At 43.3% G+C, this 18,690-nt stretch overlaps 1 protein-coding gene across 1 annotated transcript in view; it reads left to right on the forward strand.

Annotated features, from left to right (window-relative positions):
* Nucleotides 1–3,089: 3,089 nt before the first annotated feature.
* The window catches only part of MRPS9 (mitochondrial ribosomal protein S9), a 37,577-nt gene continuing 21,976 nt past the window's right edge, over nt 3,090–18,690 (forward strand). The window contains exons 1-4 of the mRNA XM_020915264.2: nt 3,090–3,276; nt 8,320–8,499; nt 15,948–16,010; nt 16,100–16,130. Coding sequence (XP_020770923.1) covers nt 3,142–3,276; nt 8,320–8,499; nt 15,948–16,010; nt 16,100–16,130 — 409 coding nt within the window. The 5' untranslated portion in view covers nt 3,090–3,141. The remainder of the gene's footprint in view (nt 3,277–8,319; nt 8,500–15,947; nt 16,011–16,099; nt 16,131–18,690) is intronic.

Below are 18,690 nucleotides of genomic sequence, written 5' to 3' on the forward strand. Positions count from 1 at the left end.
GCCCAAGGCCAAAAGTGATTCTGCCTAGAGATAGCATCTACATAACTAATGTCAAGCCTTGGGCGGGCAGTAATGTGGCAGGCCACGAGATAGAGTTTCTGACAGACACTGGTGCAACCTTTCAGTCTTAACCCAAAGGGCTGGAAATCTTAGGAACCATAAGGAATATGTAATGGGGATGTCAGGGATGAAATCGGGGCACACTTTTCTGGAACCCCTTTTGTGCAGCATCAATGGCCTGTTATTTTTACAACGCTTTGTTTGTGCCTGACTGTCCCATCCCTATAAAGAGAAGAGACTGACAGGCCGCTCTGTTTCTCAAGGGGCAAGGGAACCACCCTCGTCACCAGATGGTTCTCACAAAGGAACAGTTAATAGTAGACCTTAGTAGATCATGGAATGTGGAATTTTGAGGTACTTAGCTTGGCCTAAGATACTCAGCTGGTGATTATTAAGTAAAAGGGTTGTACAGTGTCTAAATAGAGAATACAAATTTCTTAAACCTAGGGAAGATCCTCAAAAATGTTTGTAAATAGATGATCAAAAGGGGAGGCCACTGGTCTAACTAAACTATGTGCATGCTCAGTCGTATCCAATTCCCTAAAACCCCATGGACTGTAGCCCCCCCGGCTCCTCTGTCCATGGCATTTCCCAGCAAGAATATTGGAGTGGACTGCCATTTCCTCCTCCAGGGGAACTTCTCAACCCAGGGATCGAACCGGCGTCCTCTGCACTGGCAGGCGGATTCTTTACCACTAATGCCACCTGGGAAGCCCCTAAAATTTTCCATATTGATCAAAAAACCTCTGCAGTTCCAGAGATTTCTAGGAATCCTTTAAAGGTGTGTGTGGGTTTTTTGTGTTGTTACAATAAAAAATGATTCTATACATATTTGCATGCATGTATCCTGATATACTTGTGCAAGAATTTCTGCAGGGTATATACCTACAAATGTAAGCAGTAAAGTTGTGTGCTGTGTTCATCTTAACATAGACCACTGGCTCGTTGATTTCAGGAAAACTGTACCAATTTACACCCTCCCCAGCAGCACCTAACAGTTTCTGCCGTTCATATCTGGCAGCACCTGTTTTGTTAGTGCAATGTCTGACTCTTCTGATATTTACATTATAAGCTGGTTTTAGAACCAAACTTTCACATTTACATGATTCCACCATGTTGGATAGTTGGGATTTTAAGATCCTGATATGGGACCAAGAATACCTGATGTCTCCAACATAACGGGTGCTCAGTAAATGAGAAAAGATTAAATGAATCTAAACTTCAGCTGTTTAGTAAAATCATAAGATTTTTTTTTCATATTTTAAATGTTTATCAGTAAATTCCTGATTCCACTCTTTCCTTCTGTCTCCAGATTATGCACCCAGTGTCAACTTACAGTGGTGTATTTCTTCCCAAATTCAGAGGCTACACAGGAAATTGAATGCAGCAGTCTAAGGGTTGGCCCTAGAGGTGGGATATGTATTACAGTTACTTTATTGTAATCTAGTAAATCTAAGTGAAATATCATAACATAAATTTTAGAGGAAACAAACCCTCCACAATTTCTAACCTTGATTTGAGTACTTCTGTAGTTTTTATGTGTTCTGACATGTCATTTTTAAAAAATGATATAAATTTGACTTTAACATACTTATTTGATTGTTTTATACTTGGTGAAATTTTCATGAGCTAAATCTTGGTTCCCAATTACTAGTTCATGGGCCTCTGCCAACTTCTGGCCTAAAAAGTAACAACAAAAAGAAGAGAAGAGTGAACTTACCATACAGCTAAATGGATTCCAATTAAAGGACCACATTTCATTCCACAATTATGTCATTTCTACCTTCTTACTATTAAAATGTTCTGTTTTACAAAATAAGCAATAGTAGATGATATTTATCTGTTTGACAACTTGACCTCAGATTTTCCTTATGTGTGTGTCTGTGTATTAATTTTACTGACCTTTCAAATCTAAGTGTTTGGAAACATTTTCAGAGCTGTTTACTGCTTCCTTTAATAAGTATTTTGTAGAAAGCATGTTGGGAGTTACCATCAGGAGCACACAGCCTCAGAAGGTAAGGCACAGTCATCAGGATTCATACCTATTTATTAATATTTAGTTCTGACTGGGTTTCCAGGGAGGCTTAGTATTGCTAATAGTAAGGGTTATTGTCGTTGTTCAGTCACTCAGTCCTGTCCCACTCTTTTCGACCCCCATGGAGAGTAGTCCGCCAGGCTGCTCCTCTGTCCGTGGGGTTTCCCAGGCAAGAATACTGGAGTGGGTTGCCATTTCCTTCTCCAGGGGATCTTTCCAGATCAGGGATCAAAGCCCTGTTCCCGGCATTGTGAGCCACCAGGGAAGCCCAACAGTAGGGGAAAGTGAGAGTGAAAGTCGCTCAGTCGAGTCTGACTCTTTGTGACCCCATGGATTGTACAGTCCATGGAATTCTCCAGGCCAGAATACTGGAGTGGGTAGCCTTTCCCTTCTCCAGGTGATCTTCCCAACCCAGGTATCGAACCCAGGTCTCCCGCATTGCGGGCAGATTCTTTACGAGCTGAGCCACCAGGGAAACCCAACAATAGGGGAGTGATGAACAAAGACAAGGGTCTGTTCCCGCCGGTGTAAGGGTTAGCCTGTGCACCATACACTTAGGAAACAATCAGTTTCCCGGAGAAGGAGGGAGACCCTGGGCCCGGATCCAGGTGGGAAGGTGGAAGGAGGAAAACCCGTGCTCCGACGCGGTCGGCTGGGAGCAGAGGCTCGGAGAAGAGCTGAGTGATAATGGGCGGGAAGTCAGGGCTGCGCAGGGGGGGCTGGCGCAAGGGCCGGCTGAGCGTGGCACAGAAGGGTTGGCGAGAAGGCTCCTGGAAGTCGCTGCAATGAGACTCGATGAGCTACCGACTTCAGGGTGCGCAGAAGCACCAGGATGCCAAGTAGACTAGAGACCTGGATCAGAGGCGGGGGTGGACTCGCCCCGCGTGCTCCCGCGCCCAATCAGCGACGAGCCAACCACGGTCGCGGGACACGCCCCCTGCTCCGCGCCTCTTCCCGGCAGCCTCGCGGACCCGGCGCCCATCTGCGCCGGCGCAGTTTGCAGGCCCTGCCCCATCGCCCTCCGGCCCGCGCCTCCTGCCGCCAACATGGCAGCTCCCTGTATGTCCTGCGGTGCAGCAGCTTCCTACCGGCTCTTTCTTGCGGGTAGGGTTAGCTTCGCCCGGGAACAAGGCCTCTGGAAAGCCGCGGCTTCTGGGCTGCAGACAGGTACCAGATGCCAGGTAAGGCTTGGGAAAGGTGGCAGTGCTGGTCCTTGTAGCATGCCGTGTGGCCAGGCGCCGCCAGAGTCTTTAGTTGCTCTGAGGATCTTTAGTTGCTGGGTGCGAGATCTCTTTAGGTGCGGCTGATGAGGTCTAGTTCCCTGGCCGGAGATCTAACCCGGGCCCCCAGCACTGGGAGACGGGGCCTGTGGGATCTTAGGTGCTCAACAGAGGTCTCGGGTAAACAGAGGGTGGACTTGCCTTGCAACGGCCAACCTTTGAGGTTGTTGCTGGTTTTCGCAGGGTGCAGTGAGGGGGAACTTATCTGAGACAGAAACAGAGCGACTCCTCCCTTGACTTGTCGCCCGGGTGAATTATGGGTTCAGCCCTGCCCCCCGAGACCCCGATCAAGAGGGTGTTGGTGGATGAGAACTGGACTCCTGCAGTGGCCCGAAGACTTAATGCAGGAGGTCATATAGTGGAGAGGAGAGAGAAACATTTCCAAAGTGTCTTGCGTCTGAGCAGTGTCCATTCTGTTAATTTTCTCGGCAGTCTGTCTCTGATTGATGGAGAGCATAACTTGTAAGTTACATTTAATCCCGGGGCCAGTGGGAAGCCAGGATTCTAACTTCAGAACTGATTGGATGATAATGCCATTTACTGACATGGGATCTGAGTAAAAGGAACAAAATTTGAGAGGGAAAAAAACGAGCATAGTTTTGGAAATAATTGTATTTATTACATAGTTATATTTGCGGTGTCCAAGTGGACCCAAAGAGAGGCAAGCCTATAGTTCAAGAAGAGAGCTGGTTTACAAGTCCTCTGTTGCCTTGTGTGTGGTAATTAATGAATGAGATCATTTGGGTGCAGTCAGTGAGGAAAAAGAAAAGGACCAGACCCTGAAGGACAAAGAGGAGAGAAAGAAGGGCCCCCAGGAGACTGGGAAAGACTACCAAAGAAGTAGGAGAAAAACCAGGCAGTGTGGAGCCATAGAAAACAGGAGAATGGTGCAAGGAGGGGAAGTGATTAACAGTACCAGATATTGTAAAGAAGTCAAGTACTATGATCAAAACCTGTGTTAAAAAAAAAGAAATACTAAAAAAAAAAAAATTAAAAAAAGAAATACTATCTTTTTTCATTTTTTCTTCTACATTTTATCTCACAGCAACCAATCCATCCATTCATTTACCCATCAAACATTTCTTTTTATTGTTTTTTAACTGGAAAATAGGCTGGAAGTTTTTATTTTCTCATGCATCTCTTTTGAGTATATCCTTTTGTATACACACAATTTTCTGTGAAAGGTAATGTAGGTTACAGAATGTCTTTATTGACAGTGTGGGGGAAGCAGCCAAGAGTATTTTTTTTCCCTCCCTGGAACTCCCAAACCTGCTAATGCATGTATCCTTCTGTGTCTTTCTTTATGTTTTTTAAATCACATACAGACATACATGAAATGCATGTTTTTTTTTAAAGAATAGAGTCTGTTCTACTTTTTGTTTCTTTACCTAACATGTATAGTACAAGTCTCTCCAATTATTATTATTATTATTATTATTAAACACCTACTATGTGTCTTTGTTGTTAGTCACTCAGTCATGTCCAACTCTTTGCAAACCACATGGACTGTAGCCCACCAGCTCTATCCAAGGAATTCTCTAGGCAAGAATACTGGAGTAGGTTACCATTTCCTTTTCCAGGGGCTCTTCCCAACCCAAGGATAGAACCCTCATCTCCTACAATGCAGGCAGATTCTTTACCACTGAGCCACAAGGGAAGCCTTCTTATAGAGGGTATTTTTACTTTTTGTTTATCAAGTATGAATGTGTTCCAGATAGTGATATAAGCAGTAGCTATTACTGTGAGTCACAGTCAGAAACATTTGAGAGACTGTGATGCAACAAGGAAAAAGAAATAAGTTCTGTTAAACTGTGACTCCTGGGTGCTCAGTTGGGAGCCTCTGCGGTGGGTTTTCTCCTGTGTACCAGAATTGTGGAATCCACATTTCACATCAGTGCTTCAGTACAAGTGCCGATGTCTGGCTGTCCCAAACTTGAGTGCAGGAGGGAATATTACTCGTGAATGACCAGATCTTTCTGGTTTTAAACCTGTGAATATCAAGGATCTACGCAGTGTCCTGTGAGATTTGTAGAGGTGAATGCAGAAGAGCACAGACACACGGAGCCTAATACAAATGAGCTGGATAGAATGGATAGAATGACAGCCTCCTCTCGGGGAGGTAAGGGGAGAGTCTGTTAGGAGTTACGTGACAAAAGAGGGATCCTGTTCCCGAAAGATGCAGTAGGTACCCAAGCCCCAGAGATGTGCACAGTCAGTGGATTCTGGCAACGACAAATAATTGGTTCTAGCAACTGCAGTTGGTATAATAACTGATGAGAGAATGGCGAGATGGGATTAGAAAGTGTTTTGCTATGCTAAGATAACTTGATTTTTTTAATTTATTTATTTTAATTGGAGGCTAATTATAATATTGTGGTGGTTTTTGCCATACACTGACATGAATCAGCCGTGGATGTACATGTATCTGCCCATCCTGAACCTCCCCTCTGCCCCCCCATCCATCCCTCTCCCTCCCACCTCCCTCCCCATGCCATGCCTCTGGGTTATCTCAGGGCACCTGCTTTGAGTGCCCTATTTCATGCATTGAACTTGGACTGGTCATCTACTTCACACATGGTAATACACATGTTTCAATGCTCTTCTTTCAAATCATCCCACCTTTGCCTTCTCCCACAGAGTCCAAAAGTCTGTTCCTTACATCTGTGTCTTTTTTGCTGTCTTGCATATAGGGTCGTCATTACCATCTTTCTAAATTCCATATATATGGATTAATATACTGTATTGGTATTTTTCTTTCTGACTTACTTACTTGCCTCTGACTTACTTTCTGATTTACTTTCTTTCTGACTTACTCTGTAAAACAGGCTCCAGTCTCATCCACCTCATTAGAACTGACTCAAACGCATTCTTTTTTATAGCTGAGTAATACTCCATTGTGTATATGTACCACAACTTTCTTATCCATTCGTCTGCCGATGGACATCTAGGTTGCTCCCATGTCCTGGCTATTGTAAACAGTGCTGTGATGAACATTGGGGTACATGTGTCTCTTTTACTGTCACAAATGAAAGTAGTTTTGGCTTTGTTATAAGTAGTTGACAGTCACAGTGTAATACAAAGGTTGTCCATGAATTCTTAACACTTATCAATATAATTTTATATAGGAATGCTCATTTAGCTTTCCGTAATATTTGTGACATTCATAGTAGGAAAAAGCAGTAGGCCAATCTCTATTTTGAAAACTGTTACTACAAACATCAGTATGTCCTCTTGATTTTCTACTGAGCACTTGCTAAGTTTTTACTGAGCCAGCAAGCCTTTGTTGATTGGACTGTCAGCCAGAGAAGAATGCTGGATGATATTCAATGGCTTAGCCTTTGTGTATTTTGCTTTTATTGTGAAAAACATTGCTGCCTCTGTCTTAAGGATCTGTTCTTTTCGTCTCTCATCTCGTGGGCTCCTGGAGGTTATAATGTTCTATGTTTATCACCGCATCCACTGTTTATAGTAGTCTTAATACTACTTGCAGATTCCTCAAAAGCCTTCCCAAAACAGATATAAAAATTGACCAGTGTTTGTAGCAGATGCTTTATACAGCTAGTGTATTAGTTGTGTTTCCCCCAGATAATATTTGAAGTTTTTAAGATTCCATTTGGTTAGCAATGGGAAAGGAAAGCCCTTTGGCAGCATTAGCTGTTCCCTTGGCAGTCTCATCCTCCGAGATGTGTTAGTGTGTCCCTCGTCACTTTAATTACGGAAAATACTAGGTCAGTAAAATTGTCATTTTCCTCATGTGGTTTACAAAGTTCTTATTTAAGGAAAGCTTGATAATAGGCATACCCATCGTTGCCACCTCTCTTTCCTTATAAAACAGGGTAAGTGAACTTTCTTGTACTCTGCTTTAGTGTTGTGATTGGGGTGTTGAGTGATTATTTACTGCTATATAGCAAATTGACCTCAAATATAGCAGCTTAAAACAACAGATATTTACCTGGTGGACTCTGTGATTCAGGGTTCCAGGCACAGTTGCACTGGGCCTTCTGCTCAAGGTCTCCCGCAAGGCAGCAGCCCATGGTCATCTCGGGTCAGGGATGGAAATCCGCTGTCCACATGCTCAGTGTGGGTGTGGGCAGGACTCACATCCTATTGTGCTGGCTGTTGGCCAGAGACCACCCTCAGTTCTTGGCCTGTGGACCTCTGGGGAGCAGCTCACCACGTCTTGCTTTCCTCGGTTTGATCAAGAGAGAGAAAAGGGGGAGGAGAGCCTTGCTGTAACCTGACCTTAGAAGTGTCTTTCTGCTGTCAGTGGTGTTCTGTTCCTGAGAAGCATGCCCCAGGCCTGTGTCTTCTGCTCGCTGGTTTCTGTCTGCATGCACACAGGCTTATTTTAAGGGGAGTGGTGTTTCTCTCTTTGGGCTTCCCAGGTGGCGCTAGTGGTAAATAATCCTCCTCTCAGTGCAGGAGACACAGGTTCCATCTTGGGTTGGAAGATCCCCTGGAGGAGGGCACGGCAACCCACTCCAGTTTTCTTGCCTGGAGAATCTCAGTGGACAGAGGAGCCTGGCAGGTTACAGTCCATGGGGTGCAAAGAGTCAGACACGACTGAGGATGCACTGTACCGTTGTACCATTCATTCACTATACGTCAGGCTCCATAGCAGCTGACATTGACCAGTCAGTATCAAATGTGGATATTTCTAGCAGATAATGGAGGTAGCATATCACCCAGTTATTTTTATTATTATTTTTAGTGTGTTGAAATTCTAATAGGTTAACTTCTTTGTGAGATGGGCTTTTATTTATTTATTGATTGATTGATCATAGGCTTTTAAAAGCAAGCTTTATCTTGTCTCCAGACTCCTGTCAATTGAGTACTGTCCTAAAAAGACAATTGTTTGAAATGTCTCCTTTTATTTAGAAACAGTGGCCTATAAGATCATTGTTTAATTTGAAATCTTATACTTCCATTTGTATTTTCTGCTAGATATTAAGGCTCAAACATTCCCCGGGTGTAACAACAAAGAAAAATGTTGCAGCCTTAAGACGTGAAAATTACACAGTGGACTTTATTAAAAAGCAGATTGAAGAGTTCAACATTGGGAAGAGACACTTGGCCAACATGATGGGGGAGGACCCAGAAACCTTTACCCAGGAGGATGTTGATGTAAGTGCGGTGCTTGTTCTGGGAATCACGGGAACAAGGGCAGATCTTTGTTTTTCTAACATTGTTCAGTGAAACATGACTTTGTAACAGTAAAGCCTTTAAACAAAGTGTTAGATGTCAGTTAAAACTCACAAGAATCAGAGATTTTTCTTATTATACTTTAAGGGATACAGGTTATTTATTTATTTATTGCATTAATTGACTTGGATGTTAAACCAGGGGCTTCCCCGGTGGCTCAGTGGGTAAAGAACCCGCCTGCCAACGCAGGAGCCGAAGGAGACGTGGGTTTGATCTGCGGGTCGGGAAGATCCCCTGGAGTAGGAAGTGGCAACCCACTCCAGTATTCTTGCCTGAAAAATCCCTAGACAGAGAAGCCTGGCGGGCTGCAGCCCCTGGGGTCACAAGGAGTGGGACGCGACTGGGCACAGTAGTTAAAAGACTGGGCTCACTGTGTGATTTTACATAAGCAACTGGGTGCCGTGTTCATATCAAACCACTTGTTAGGATTTTATGTTTCAGAGATTGGGTTTTCCTTACTGTTAATACTTAACCAATTGCTAAAATAGTGATCACTGAAATCATTTATGAAATTCATTTAGGCAAAAATATTGAAGATGTAAAACAATTTTTTCACATACTAAAGTAGCTAACTTTTTTTGTTAAGAAGTTTAAAAAGATACACGTTGGTGTCTTTCATCTAGAGTATGCTTATATTATTTAAAGACATCTAAAAGATTCTGTCATTCAGTCAGGTAGAAGCAGTATTATTAATTCTGCCCCTTAAAATATTGAGTTGTTTTCCAGAGAAGATGTGCTTAAAATCTTGCTGTAAATGTGAGAGTTCACAGCTTTCCTGTACTTTTGAAACTGTGTGTGTGTGTGTTCAGTGAAAGTAACTTGATAATATTTTGTATCATTGTGCTAATTGAACATAATAAAAATCCTCTTTAGAGTTAGCCAATAAAGTAGTGAAATCATGAATTAATATAAAAAAATACAATAACTTCTTTTAAAATATGTAGAACCTTTTAAAAAAAATATAGAAGTTGGATTTCTTGTGAGGAATATAGATGTAAAACTTTGTTACTAATCTTTTTTAGAAGATAAATTTGTTGTAGTTGAAGTGATGCTGTAGAAAGATACAGAAGCTGGCATCAGGCGAGTCCCTGCAGTGTCGTGAGCTTACACGTTTAGCAAGTCGCAGCATCATCACTTGGTTTCCCCGTGTCTGAAATAACAACTCCTGTTCGCGACCTCAGAATATAACTACGGAGCATGAGACTAATGTGTTGTTGCCCTCATTGCCGTTAGCGGTAGTAAATAAAATCTACCGTGACTTGAGTCAGTCCCCAGTGCTCTCCATGAGCCGACGTGTGGGGGAAAAGACTGCAGTCCCGTCGGGAACGTGGGTTCGTCCTGGAGCCGCTTCATCCCGAGCGCGCTCTGTGCTGGGGGCTGGCAGTGCTCTCGCCTCGCCCGTGTCTGGGAGCCCGTGTGGAGGTGTGAGCCCTTCTCTGTGACACGAGTGATGCAGTGCCACTGCCCTCCACTTTACTGCTGGTGACCAGCTTTACCAGGTCTCACACGTCATGTCAGTTGACCCCTGTGGCATTGTATTAAACTCTTTGTCTTTAGAGTAGACGCTAAAGCAAAAGAGGACAGTGACAACCAGCCATTACTGAAGCACTGAAGTTGTATGGGAACGTACCGTTTTATGATTCCTGTTTGCATTAATGTTTCTGAAACTGTTCTTTCGGTAAGAGGTTTGGCTGTGTGTATCACCTGAAAGAGACAGTACAGCTGATGGGTCTTCTTTAACATTTCCATACTGACAAAATGCCTGCTTATTTCTAAGGACAAAAATAAGTAATTTGATATCCAAAGTTCAGTTCAGTTCAGTTGCTCAGTCGTGTCCGACTCTTTGCAACCCCATGAACTGCAGCACACCAGGCCTCCCTGTCCATCACCAACTCCCAGAGTCCATACAAACTCATGTCCATTGAGTCAGTGATGCCATCCAACCATCTCATCCTCTGTCATCCCCTTCTCTTCTTGCACTCAGTCTTTCCCAGCATCAGAGTCTTTTCAAATGAATCAGCTCTTCGCATCAGGTGGCCAAAGTATTGGAGTTTCAGCTTCAACATCAGTCCTTCCAATGAACACCCAGGACTGATCTCCTTTTGGATGGACTGGTTGGATCTCCTTGCAGTCCAAGGGACTCGAGTCTTCTCCAACACCTGCAGTTCAAAAGCATCAATTCTTCTGTGCTCAGCTTTCTTCACAGTCCAACTCTCAGATCCATACATGACCATTAGAAAAACCATAGCCTTGACTAGATGGACCTTTGTTGGCAAAGTAATGTCTCTGTTTTTTAATATGCTGTCTAGATTGGTCATAACTTTCCTTCCAAGGAGTACACATCTTTTAATTTCATGGCTGCAATCACCATCTGCAGTGATTTTGGAGCCTCCAAAAATAAAGTCAGCCACTATTTCCAATGTTTCCCTATCTATCTGCCATGAAGTGATGGGACCAGATGCCATGATCTTAGTTTTCTGAATGTTGAGCTTTAAGCCAACTTTTTGACTCTCCTCTTTCACTTTCATCAAGAGGCTTTTTAGTTCCTCTTCACTCTCTGCCATAAGGGTGGTGTCATCTGCATATCTGAGGTTATTGATATTTCTCCCGGCAATCTTGATTCCAGCTTGTGCTTCCTCCAGCCCAGCATTTCTCATGGTGTACTCTGCATATAAGTTAGATAAGCAGGGTGACAATATACAGCCTTGACGTACTCCTTTTCCTATTTGGAACCAGTCTGTTGGTCCATGTCCAGTTCTAACTGTTGCTTCCTGACCTGCACACAGGTTTCTCAAGAGGCAGGTCAGGTGGTCTGGTATTCCCATCTCTTTCAGAATTTTCCACAGCTTGTTGTGAGCCACACAGTCGAAGGCTTTGGCATAGTCAGTAAAGTTAGGAAAATATTTTTTAAGATTATTAATTTCTTTGACCATGTCAGGCCTTAGTTGCAGCGTGTAGGGTCTTCCATTGTGGTGCAGACTCTGCACTTGCCCCGAGTGTGGGTTCGTTGCTCCATGGCATGTGGCCTCTTAGTTCCCCAGCCAGGGAAGGAGGCTGTGCCTCTTGTGTTGGCAGGTGGATTCCTAACCACTGGACCACCAGGGACGTCCTGAGGGAGAGAAGCTTATTTTTAGTTGTTATTTGTAACGAAGGATACCGCCACTTACTGAAACCTCCTGTGTGTGCTCATGATGCATCCCCGTGTTTCATCTTCATAAAAACCTCACAGGGCAGGTGTTTATTCTTGCAGCCGCCAAGACTATACAAGGCGTTCACCCAAAGTCTGCTGTTCCCATGCTTTCAAAGATGTGATTTGGATAACACTTTGTACAATCAGATGCAGTCTCCCTGCCTTACTTGGTAGAACTCAGTGAGCGCAGCGAACCTCTCAGAGCCACAGGACTCTCCTTTCTGGGATGGCTGTTAGACGGTGGGGTCCCCGAGGACGTGGTGTCCCTGTGCTGAATGGCCTGGCACTGCCCTTGCATGTCAGCATGTCCATCTCTGCTTCTGCCGCTCGGCGCTCCTTCACCTCCTGCCTTTGGCTCAGCTCAGGTGGGTGGGTGTGTGAATTAGAGCCAAGAGCCACTGGCCTCGGTGTGAGGACCCGTATGCCCTTCCTTCTAGGTAAAATCACAGATTTATGTCGGCTCATCTATAGACCTTTTTCATTGACTTCTAGGTTTACGATTTTATTCCAGAAGGTTGAGCTGGACTAGAAGTCTGGCCTCTGGCCTCCATGAAAGAAGCATATATAACGTAAAAGTATGAAAATTACACCTAGCTAATCTTGCATGTTGGTGCACCCTTAATTTGATAAGCCTTTTGAAAAAGAGTGCTGAGGCGGATTAGTAAAATAAAAAAGAAATATGATCGGTAGAATTTATGAATAAAAATAATTCTGCTTGTTACTGTTGATATTTAAAATTACATTATTTAGAAATTTTATTATTATTATTAAAGCTCCAGCATTGCATATCCAACATTGCTGGAAATGTTTTTGCAAAATATTTAATGCTAAATTTATATGAAAAATACCCTTTTAGTTAGTAAAATAGCAAATTCACTGGAAAGGAATTAGGTGTAGACATTCTCCATTTCAAAATAGTTTGAATTTTGTCTAGTTTCTTCAGTTATATTGAAAAGAAAGGAGCCGCGCACTATTCTTTATTCCCAAATTACTGGTGCTGCTGTTGACAGGAAAAGCAGGTCCCTCTGACGAGCAGCGTGCTGTGCTGGGCTTAGTCGCTCAGTTGTGTCCGACTCTTTGCAACCCCATGGACTGTAGCCCGCCAGCTCCTCTGTCCATGGGATTCTCCAGGCAAGGATACTGAAGTGGGTTGTCATTTCTTCCTCCAGGGGACCTTCCTGACCCAGGGCTCAAACCCAAGTCTCCTGCATCGGCAGGCGGGTCCTTTACCACTGAGCTGCCAGGGAAACCCATGACAAGCAGTGGTGGGCTCTGTATGTGGCACCTTGCTGAAAGTACTTTAATGCATGCTAAACATTTTGAAGGTAGATTTTAATGGCGTGGACCTCAACTCCTGTGCCATAAATCTTTCCCAGGTGACTGCCAGATGTTGATCAGATGAGTGTTCTCGTCTGAGAATACTGTGTGCTGGGTTGGGGCGGTGCGGGGTGGGAGTCAGATGAAGACGGAGCTGAGTGGGGTTGTAATTCAATGTAAAACAGTTACAGTTTGGCCAAGAGAAGAGTCTGTGTGTACAGAAACTGAGAAATAGCCCCGTCGTGTATAACAGGAGTGGGGTAGAAATATTTTCTGCAGATCTTGACCCAGGGCTGCAGACTGGTCAGGTGAGTGGTGGTCAGGGCCCCGGGATTACAGACAGTCACACATTCGCTCTGCCAGAGTAGACAGACCTCTGTACTGTTGCTGACTCTTAACCCTTTTTGATGGTTCACATGGATCATCAGAATTCCTTTTCTCAAAGTCATGCTGCAAATACACAAAAAGGTGAGGACCACCGGTATTTGCATCTTTCCCTTTGAATCAGCCTATCAATTTTAAGTTTCGAGATATTTCAGTTATCCTAAATATTACGGATGCAGAATTGCACTTGCATTTACTAATGAGTGTATTTGGGAATTAAAAGTTAAGTTCTGCATTAGTCGAGAAATTCAGGGAAAAAGCCAGCAAATTGATATATAATACTGCTGAAGTCTACCAATTACTTTTTAATTGGTATTATAGACCTCCTTCCGAAACCTGAGTGTTTTATTCTCCTAAGTGCGAATCTGCTGTGTGAAGTTTCTCTAATTGATTTGCTGTGCCCATTCCATTTGATGTATCATTTTTCACAATATTTCATAATTTGTGCTCACTTCTAATGAACAGAGTCGTTAGGACAGGCATGTCTAAGTACAACTGACAGCCAACATTAGGTGCCAGATGCAGTTTATAAAGCTGTGTAGCGCTGCAGAGAACAGTTTAAATAAATTAGCACCTGTACATTAGTCTCACTTGCTGGTAATTTATAAGCGAATCAGTAGAGATGACATGTAGGTAAGTCATTGATCACGTTAACAGCTGCAGACCCACTGCCCAGCTGGGATCCCTAATTAATAGGGATTGCAGTCCTGACCCAGGGCTTCCGTGTTCCGGATGGCATCTGCAGTCCTTTCATACTTTGACATAAAGCCTGAGAATACATAGTTACATATTTAGCCTTCATGGGAGGGAACACTGCAGTCACCAGTATTCTCATGAAAATATGAAGATGTAAGCAGCATGTTTACAAATGAGAAATACCTTACTTTACTCTGTGACACTTACTTGGGTTAATTTTTTTTTTACATTCTTTTGTTTTGGATTTAGATAAGCCATGCTGTAGTCTTATAAATTTCTAAAGGATTCTGTTGTTTTTGTTCAGTCGCTAAGTTGTGTCTGACTCTCCCCGACCCTGTGGACTGTTGCCTGGCAGTCTTCTCTGCCCATGGGATTCTCCAGGCAAGAATATTGGAGTGGGTTGCCATGCCCTCCTCCAGGGGATCTTCCAGACCCAGAGATCGAACCCAGGGCTCCTGCATTGCAGGCAGATTCTTCACCTCTGGGCCACCAGGGGAGGCCCTGACGGAACTCACCCATGCTGTCTTCTGGTGCTGCTTTGACTTCGTCTTCCAGCTTTGGCTCTCTGACTCATCTGGAGTTTACTCAGATGTGTGGTGTGAGGTTTGGGTCCAGTTTTATCTTTTCCAATTGGCAACCACCTGTCTCAACATCATTTATGAAATAAAAACTCTGCCTTCTGCAGAAAAGGAGAGAGAGGAGCCCCTGGGTTTTTCAAAAAGAAGAAAGTTCACTAAAGTAGCACTCTGGTGTTTGACCGGAGTTTTGTTTTTGTTTTTTAGTGTCGGTTTTATTGCCAGAAGGCAGAGTGAGTAAAGCTTGACCCAGAGACACACCTGGGCTCCTTAATGTAATTGAATTTGTGGCGCCCCCCCCCCCCCGAATTTATAGGCCCTAATTCTAGGGACAGGATCTGGTCTAGCTCATTTTCTTTAAAAAAAAAAAAAAAAATCTATCTGACAGCATCGAGCCTTGATTGTGGCATGTGGGATGTGGTTCCCTGACCAGAGGTTGAACCCGGGCCCCTGCATTGGGAGCACGGAGTTGAGTCCCCGGACCACCAGGGAAGTCCCCAGCATGTTTTCTCTGCAGAAGAAGCAGGTTCTGAGAGTAGAGCGCTGGGCTGTGGGGCTGCCAGTCTATCTGGAGCTCAGGGAGGGTGCAGGGTCCAGAGGCTTTGCGTCTGATGACGTGCAGCAGAGACGAAGACCCGTGCTCTTTGCGTCTGCTTTTCCTTTCGGTTGTGAGGAGGGCGCTGGAGAAGACTGCGGGGGCTTAGGTGGTCCCTCTCGGGTTGGGGGCACTGCCCCCAGGAGGTGAAGGCCTTTGGAAACGTGTGGGGGCGAGACTTGTCAAGAGCACTGGGAATGTTTCTGCCGGAGGTTTTGGGAGAAGGACCAGGGATGACAGAATGACCCACTGTATGGGGGAAGTTAGTCTGTAGGGCAGCCTCACGTTCAAATACCAGGAGCATCCCCATTGAGAAGCAGGCGCTGGAGGGAGCATGCTTGGGAAAACAGTTGAAAAGCCTCTCCCAAGTTCGAGGAAACGTTCAGAGAGCTTCTGAAAGCATCCAGGTGTCACGGTGGCGGAGGATGTGGGGCCTGCCCTTTGGGGAATGTATGCGCGGTGGTTTTATTAATTCACTTAAAAGAATACACAGTGAAATAATGCACATGGAACCCTTGGTTCACTATCTGGCACGTAGTAAGCACTCAGTTACTTTTAGTCATAAACATGGACTTGTTTTTACAACTGGTACGAAGTTTGTGTGTCTTTTCAGAGGGCGATCACTTACCTTTTTCCCAGTGGTTTGTTTGAGAAGCGAGCCCGGCCCATAATGAAGGTAGTTCTCTTTATTAATACTTTTTACAAATTTCACTTAGCTCTATATGTTACAGTAATTACCTAATGCATTTTTAATTTATTTTACAGCATCCTGAAGAGATTTTTCCAAAACAAAGAGGTGAGTTTGTTCAAGAATAAACTAGCTCTTTCTTTCCACTGTGCTCTTGTGTATCCTCAGTCTCTCAGGTGTGTGGAGATCTGTGTCATGGTTGTTGTGAAAGAAGTCGGGACTATTTTATAACTAATAATGAATGACTGGAGTTTACAGATTGTTTCCTTTTCACTAAATAATATTAAAATTAGATCAGGTTAGAGTTTACGCCTATACTGATGTCAGTTTATTTGCATTCTAATATACCTTTTTGAAGAAAAATTGGGTATAGATCTGCTGGAGACAAATTCAGCTTTTTTAAATGTTCTTCATTGTGTAAGCATATTTTCACTAAATACAGATTTTTGGTCTTTTTTATGTGATCTTTTGTTTCTGATGAGCGATTAGCCGTCACTGTTCTCTTGCCCCCTGTCTTCTCTAGTTTCTTTTAAGATTTTCTCTTTATCTTTTAAATATGTCAGCTGAAATCTTGGAGAAAGCATGCGGCAAGCTTTAAGGTCACCAGGGAATAGCATATATACTATTTTCTAATTCAGATTAGAAGCTTCTTGGATAAGCTTGCGGCGGGGAGGTGGGTTGTCAGTTACTTTAGAAAGTACTAAAGCCAGAAGTCATTTCTTGAAAACATTTGAAATAGAGATTTGTATTCAGCAGACTCTTGCTGTGACCCTGGAGAGTTCTCTTTGAGGATGTGTCTGTCCCTCCTTGTTTCTTTCATGCCGCTTTGCTGCTGATGAGTCATCAAAGGTTCCAGTTTTGGTTTCCTTACCGTGGAGCAAACAACTTAAACTTCCTTAAGAAATCTGAGTGACCAGTATTTTTATATTTCTGCAGATGTTCCCCCAACCACACTGAAGTTGAACAGACCTTTTTTTTTTTTCTTTTTTAGTAACTTGCCCTTGAATCTTTTTAAAGCATTAAACTTAGTCTTCAGAGAAGCAGCTACTATCTTTTTCTGTTTTCACCCATGTTTCGTCTGTTTATAGAATACTTAATTCATGTAATTATAGGATTAAGTACAATTGTAATAAACACAACTGACTCTTAGTAAGCGTGTACCTCAGCAGTGAAAATGTGTGGAGACACTGGAGGGTCCCCATCTGGCCACAGATGCTCAGTTTATGGGTGGCATTAGAGTGTTTCAGAGCCAATAAATTGATTGGTAAGAGAGTAGATATTTCTATTAAAAATTAATTTGTTCCAAATTGATGTTTTTGCTGAATGTTCACCTCTGTTCAAAGCTAGGCATTCTGTCATTCTCTGCTTCACTCTTTTCAGGATAACTTTTATTTTGAATCCTGTTAGAGGTATTTGGAATCTTCTAATAAATATTTTCTGTCTTACATTTTCTGAACTCTTACATGTGGTTGATAATAAACTGTGACATCAATTTAATTAATAGCTTCTGGGAAGATAATAAATGAAGGCTATATTAAGAATGTAAATCAAATTTAAAGACACAACTCAGCTTTCTAGAAGTAAAGCTGAAGGCATAGCACACAGTAGCTTACACTTAGAGCTTTTCTGTAGATGATTGTAGTGATAGTGATGGTCCCCGCTCTTTCCCACCTTTCAGCCTCTCAGGCTCCTCACCTGTGTCTCTTCCTCTCTTTGTTCTGTGTCTCTGTGAGTTGCATCTCTTCTTGTGCATCTGCCCTTCTGAGCCTGGTCCTTTGAGGTCACACCAGCTTCTCAGTAGTGGGAAGTTTTTGCTACTGTCAGCTGGAGTGTCTGTGTGTCCCTGCAGAATGCCCATGTGTTATCCTGGAAACGTCCGTGTTGGTAGGATTTTCTTACATTTCTTACATTTAAGTATATTTATCTGTGTTTTGGGGGCTCCCCTGGTGGCTCAGATGGTAAAGAACCCACCTGCCATGCAGGAAACCCAGGTTCAATCCCTGGGTTGGAAAAATCCCCTGGAGAAGGGCATGGCTACCTACTCCAGCATTCCCGGCCTGGAGCATTCCATGGAGAGAGGAGCCTGGGCTACAGTCCACGGGGTCGCAAAGAGTCAGACACAGCTGAGCAAGTAGCACTCACTTTCGCTTCAAACACTATACCTTTAGAATCAGCTAAATACTTTCTGCCATCTATCTACTAACCTACTTACCAATTTTGTTGTACTTTGTAAATACAGGACAAATTGATTTTTATGTTAAAAAATATCATTGAGTTTTAGATTTGAATAGATTATGGCACTTTCAATGTGCTCCGACTTCCCTTATCAAAATATGGAAGCTTTTAGATTGAGTTAACATAAAATCCTGCTCTGCTGTTTAAAGCAAGTGATTAAAAAATTATTGGGAAAAACAAAGATAGGTACCCGGTTGATGACAGAAGCAAAGAGGAACATCTAATACCAGACAGAATGGAATTCAGGGAGCTTAGGGAATGGCTCAGTGAGACAGGAATGTTAATTTATATTGATAAAACCTAATATCCATTAAGTGGCTTTGACGACCATGAACCTTTTTGCACCAGGCATTTAGCATGGAAACATTTAAAGCAAAAAGCTGTTAACTAAGGCTCTGAAGAATTCAAGTAACACAGCATGATTTTATAGCTA

The sequence above is a fragment of the Odocoileus virginianus genome, chromosome 2 (assembly GCF_023699985.2).
Source record: "Odocoileus virginianus isolate 20LAN1187 ecotype Illinois chromosome 2, Ovbor_1.2, whole genome shotgun sequence".
In the NCBI taxonomy this organism is placed as follows: domain Eukaryota; kingdom Metazoa; phylum Chordata; class Mammalia; order Artiodactyla; family Cervidae; genus Odocoileus; species Odocoileus virginianus.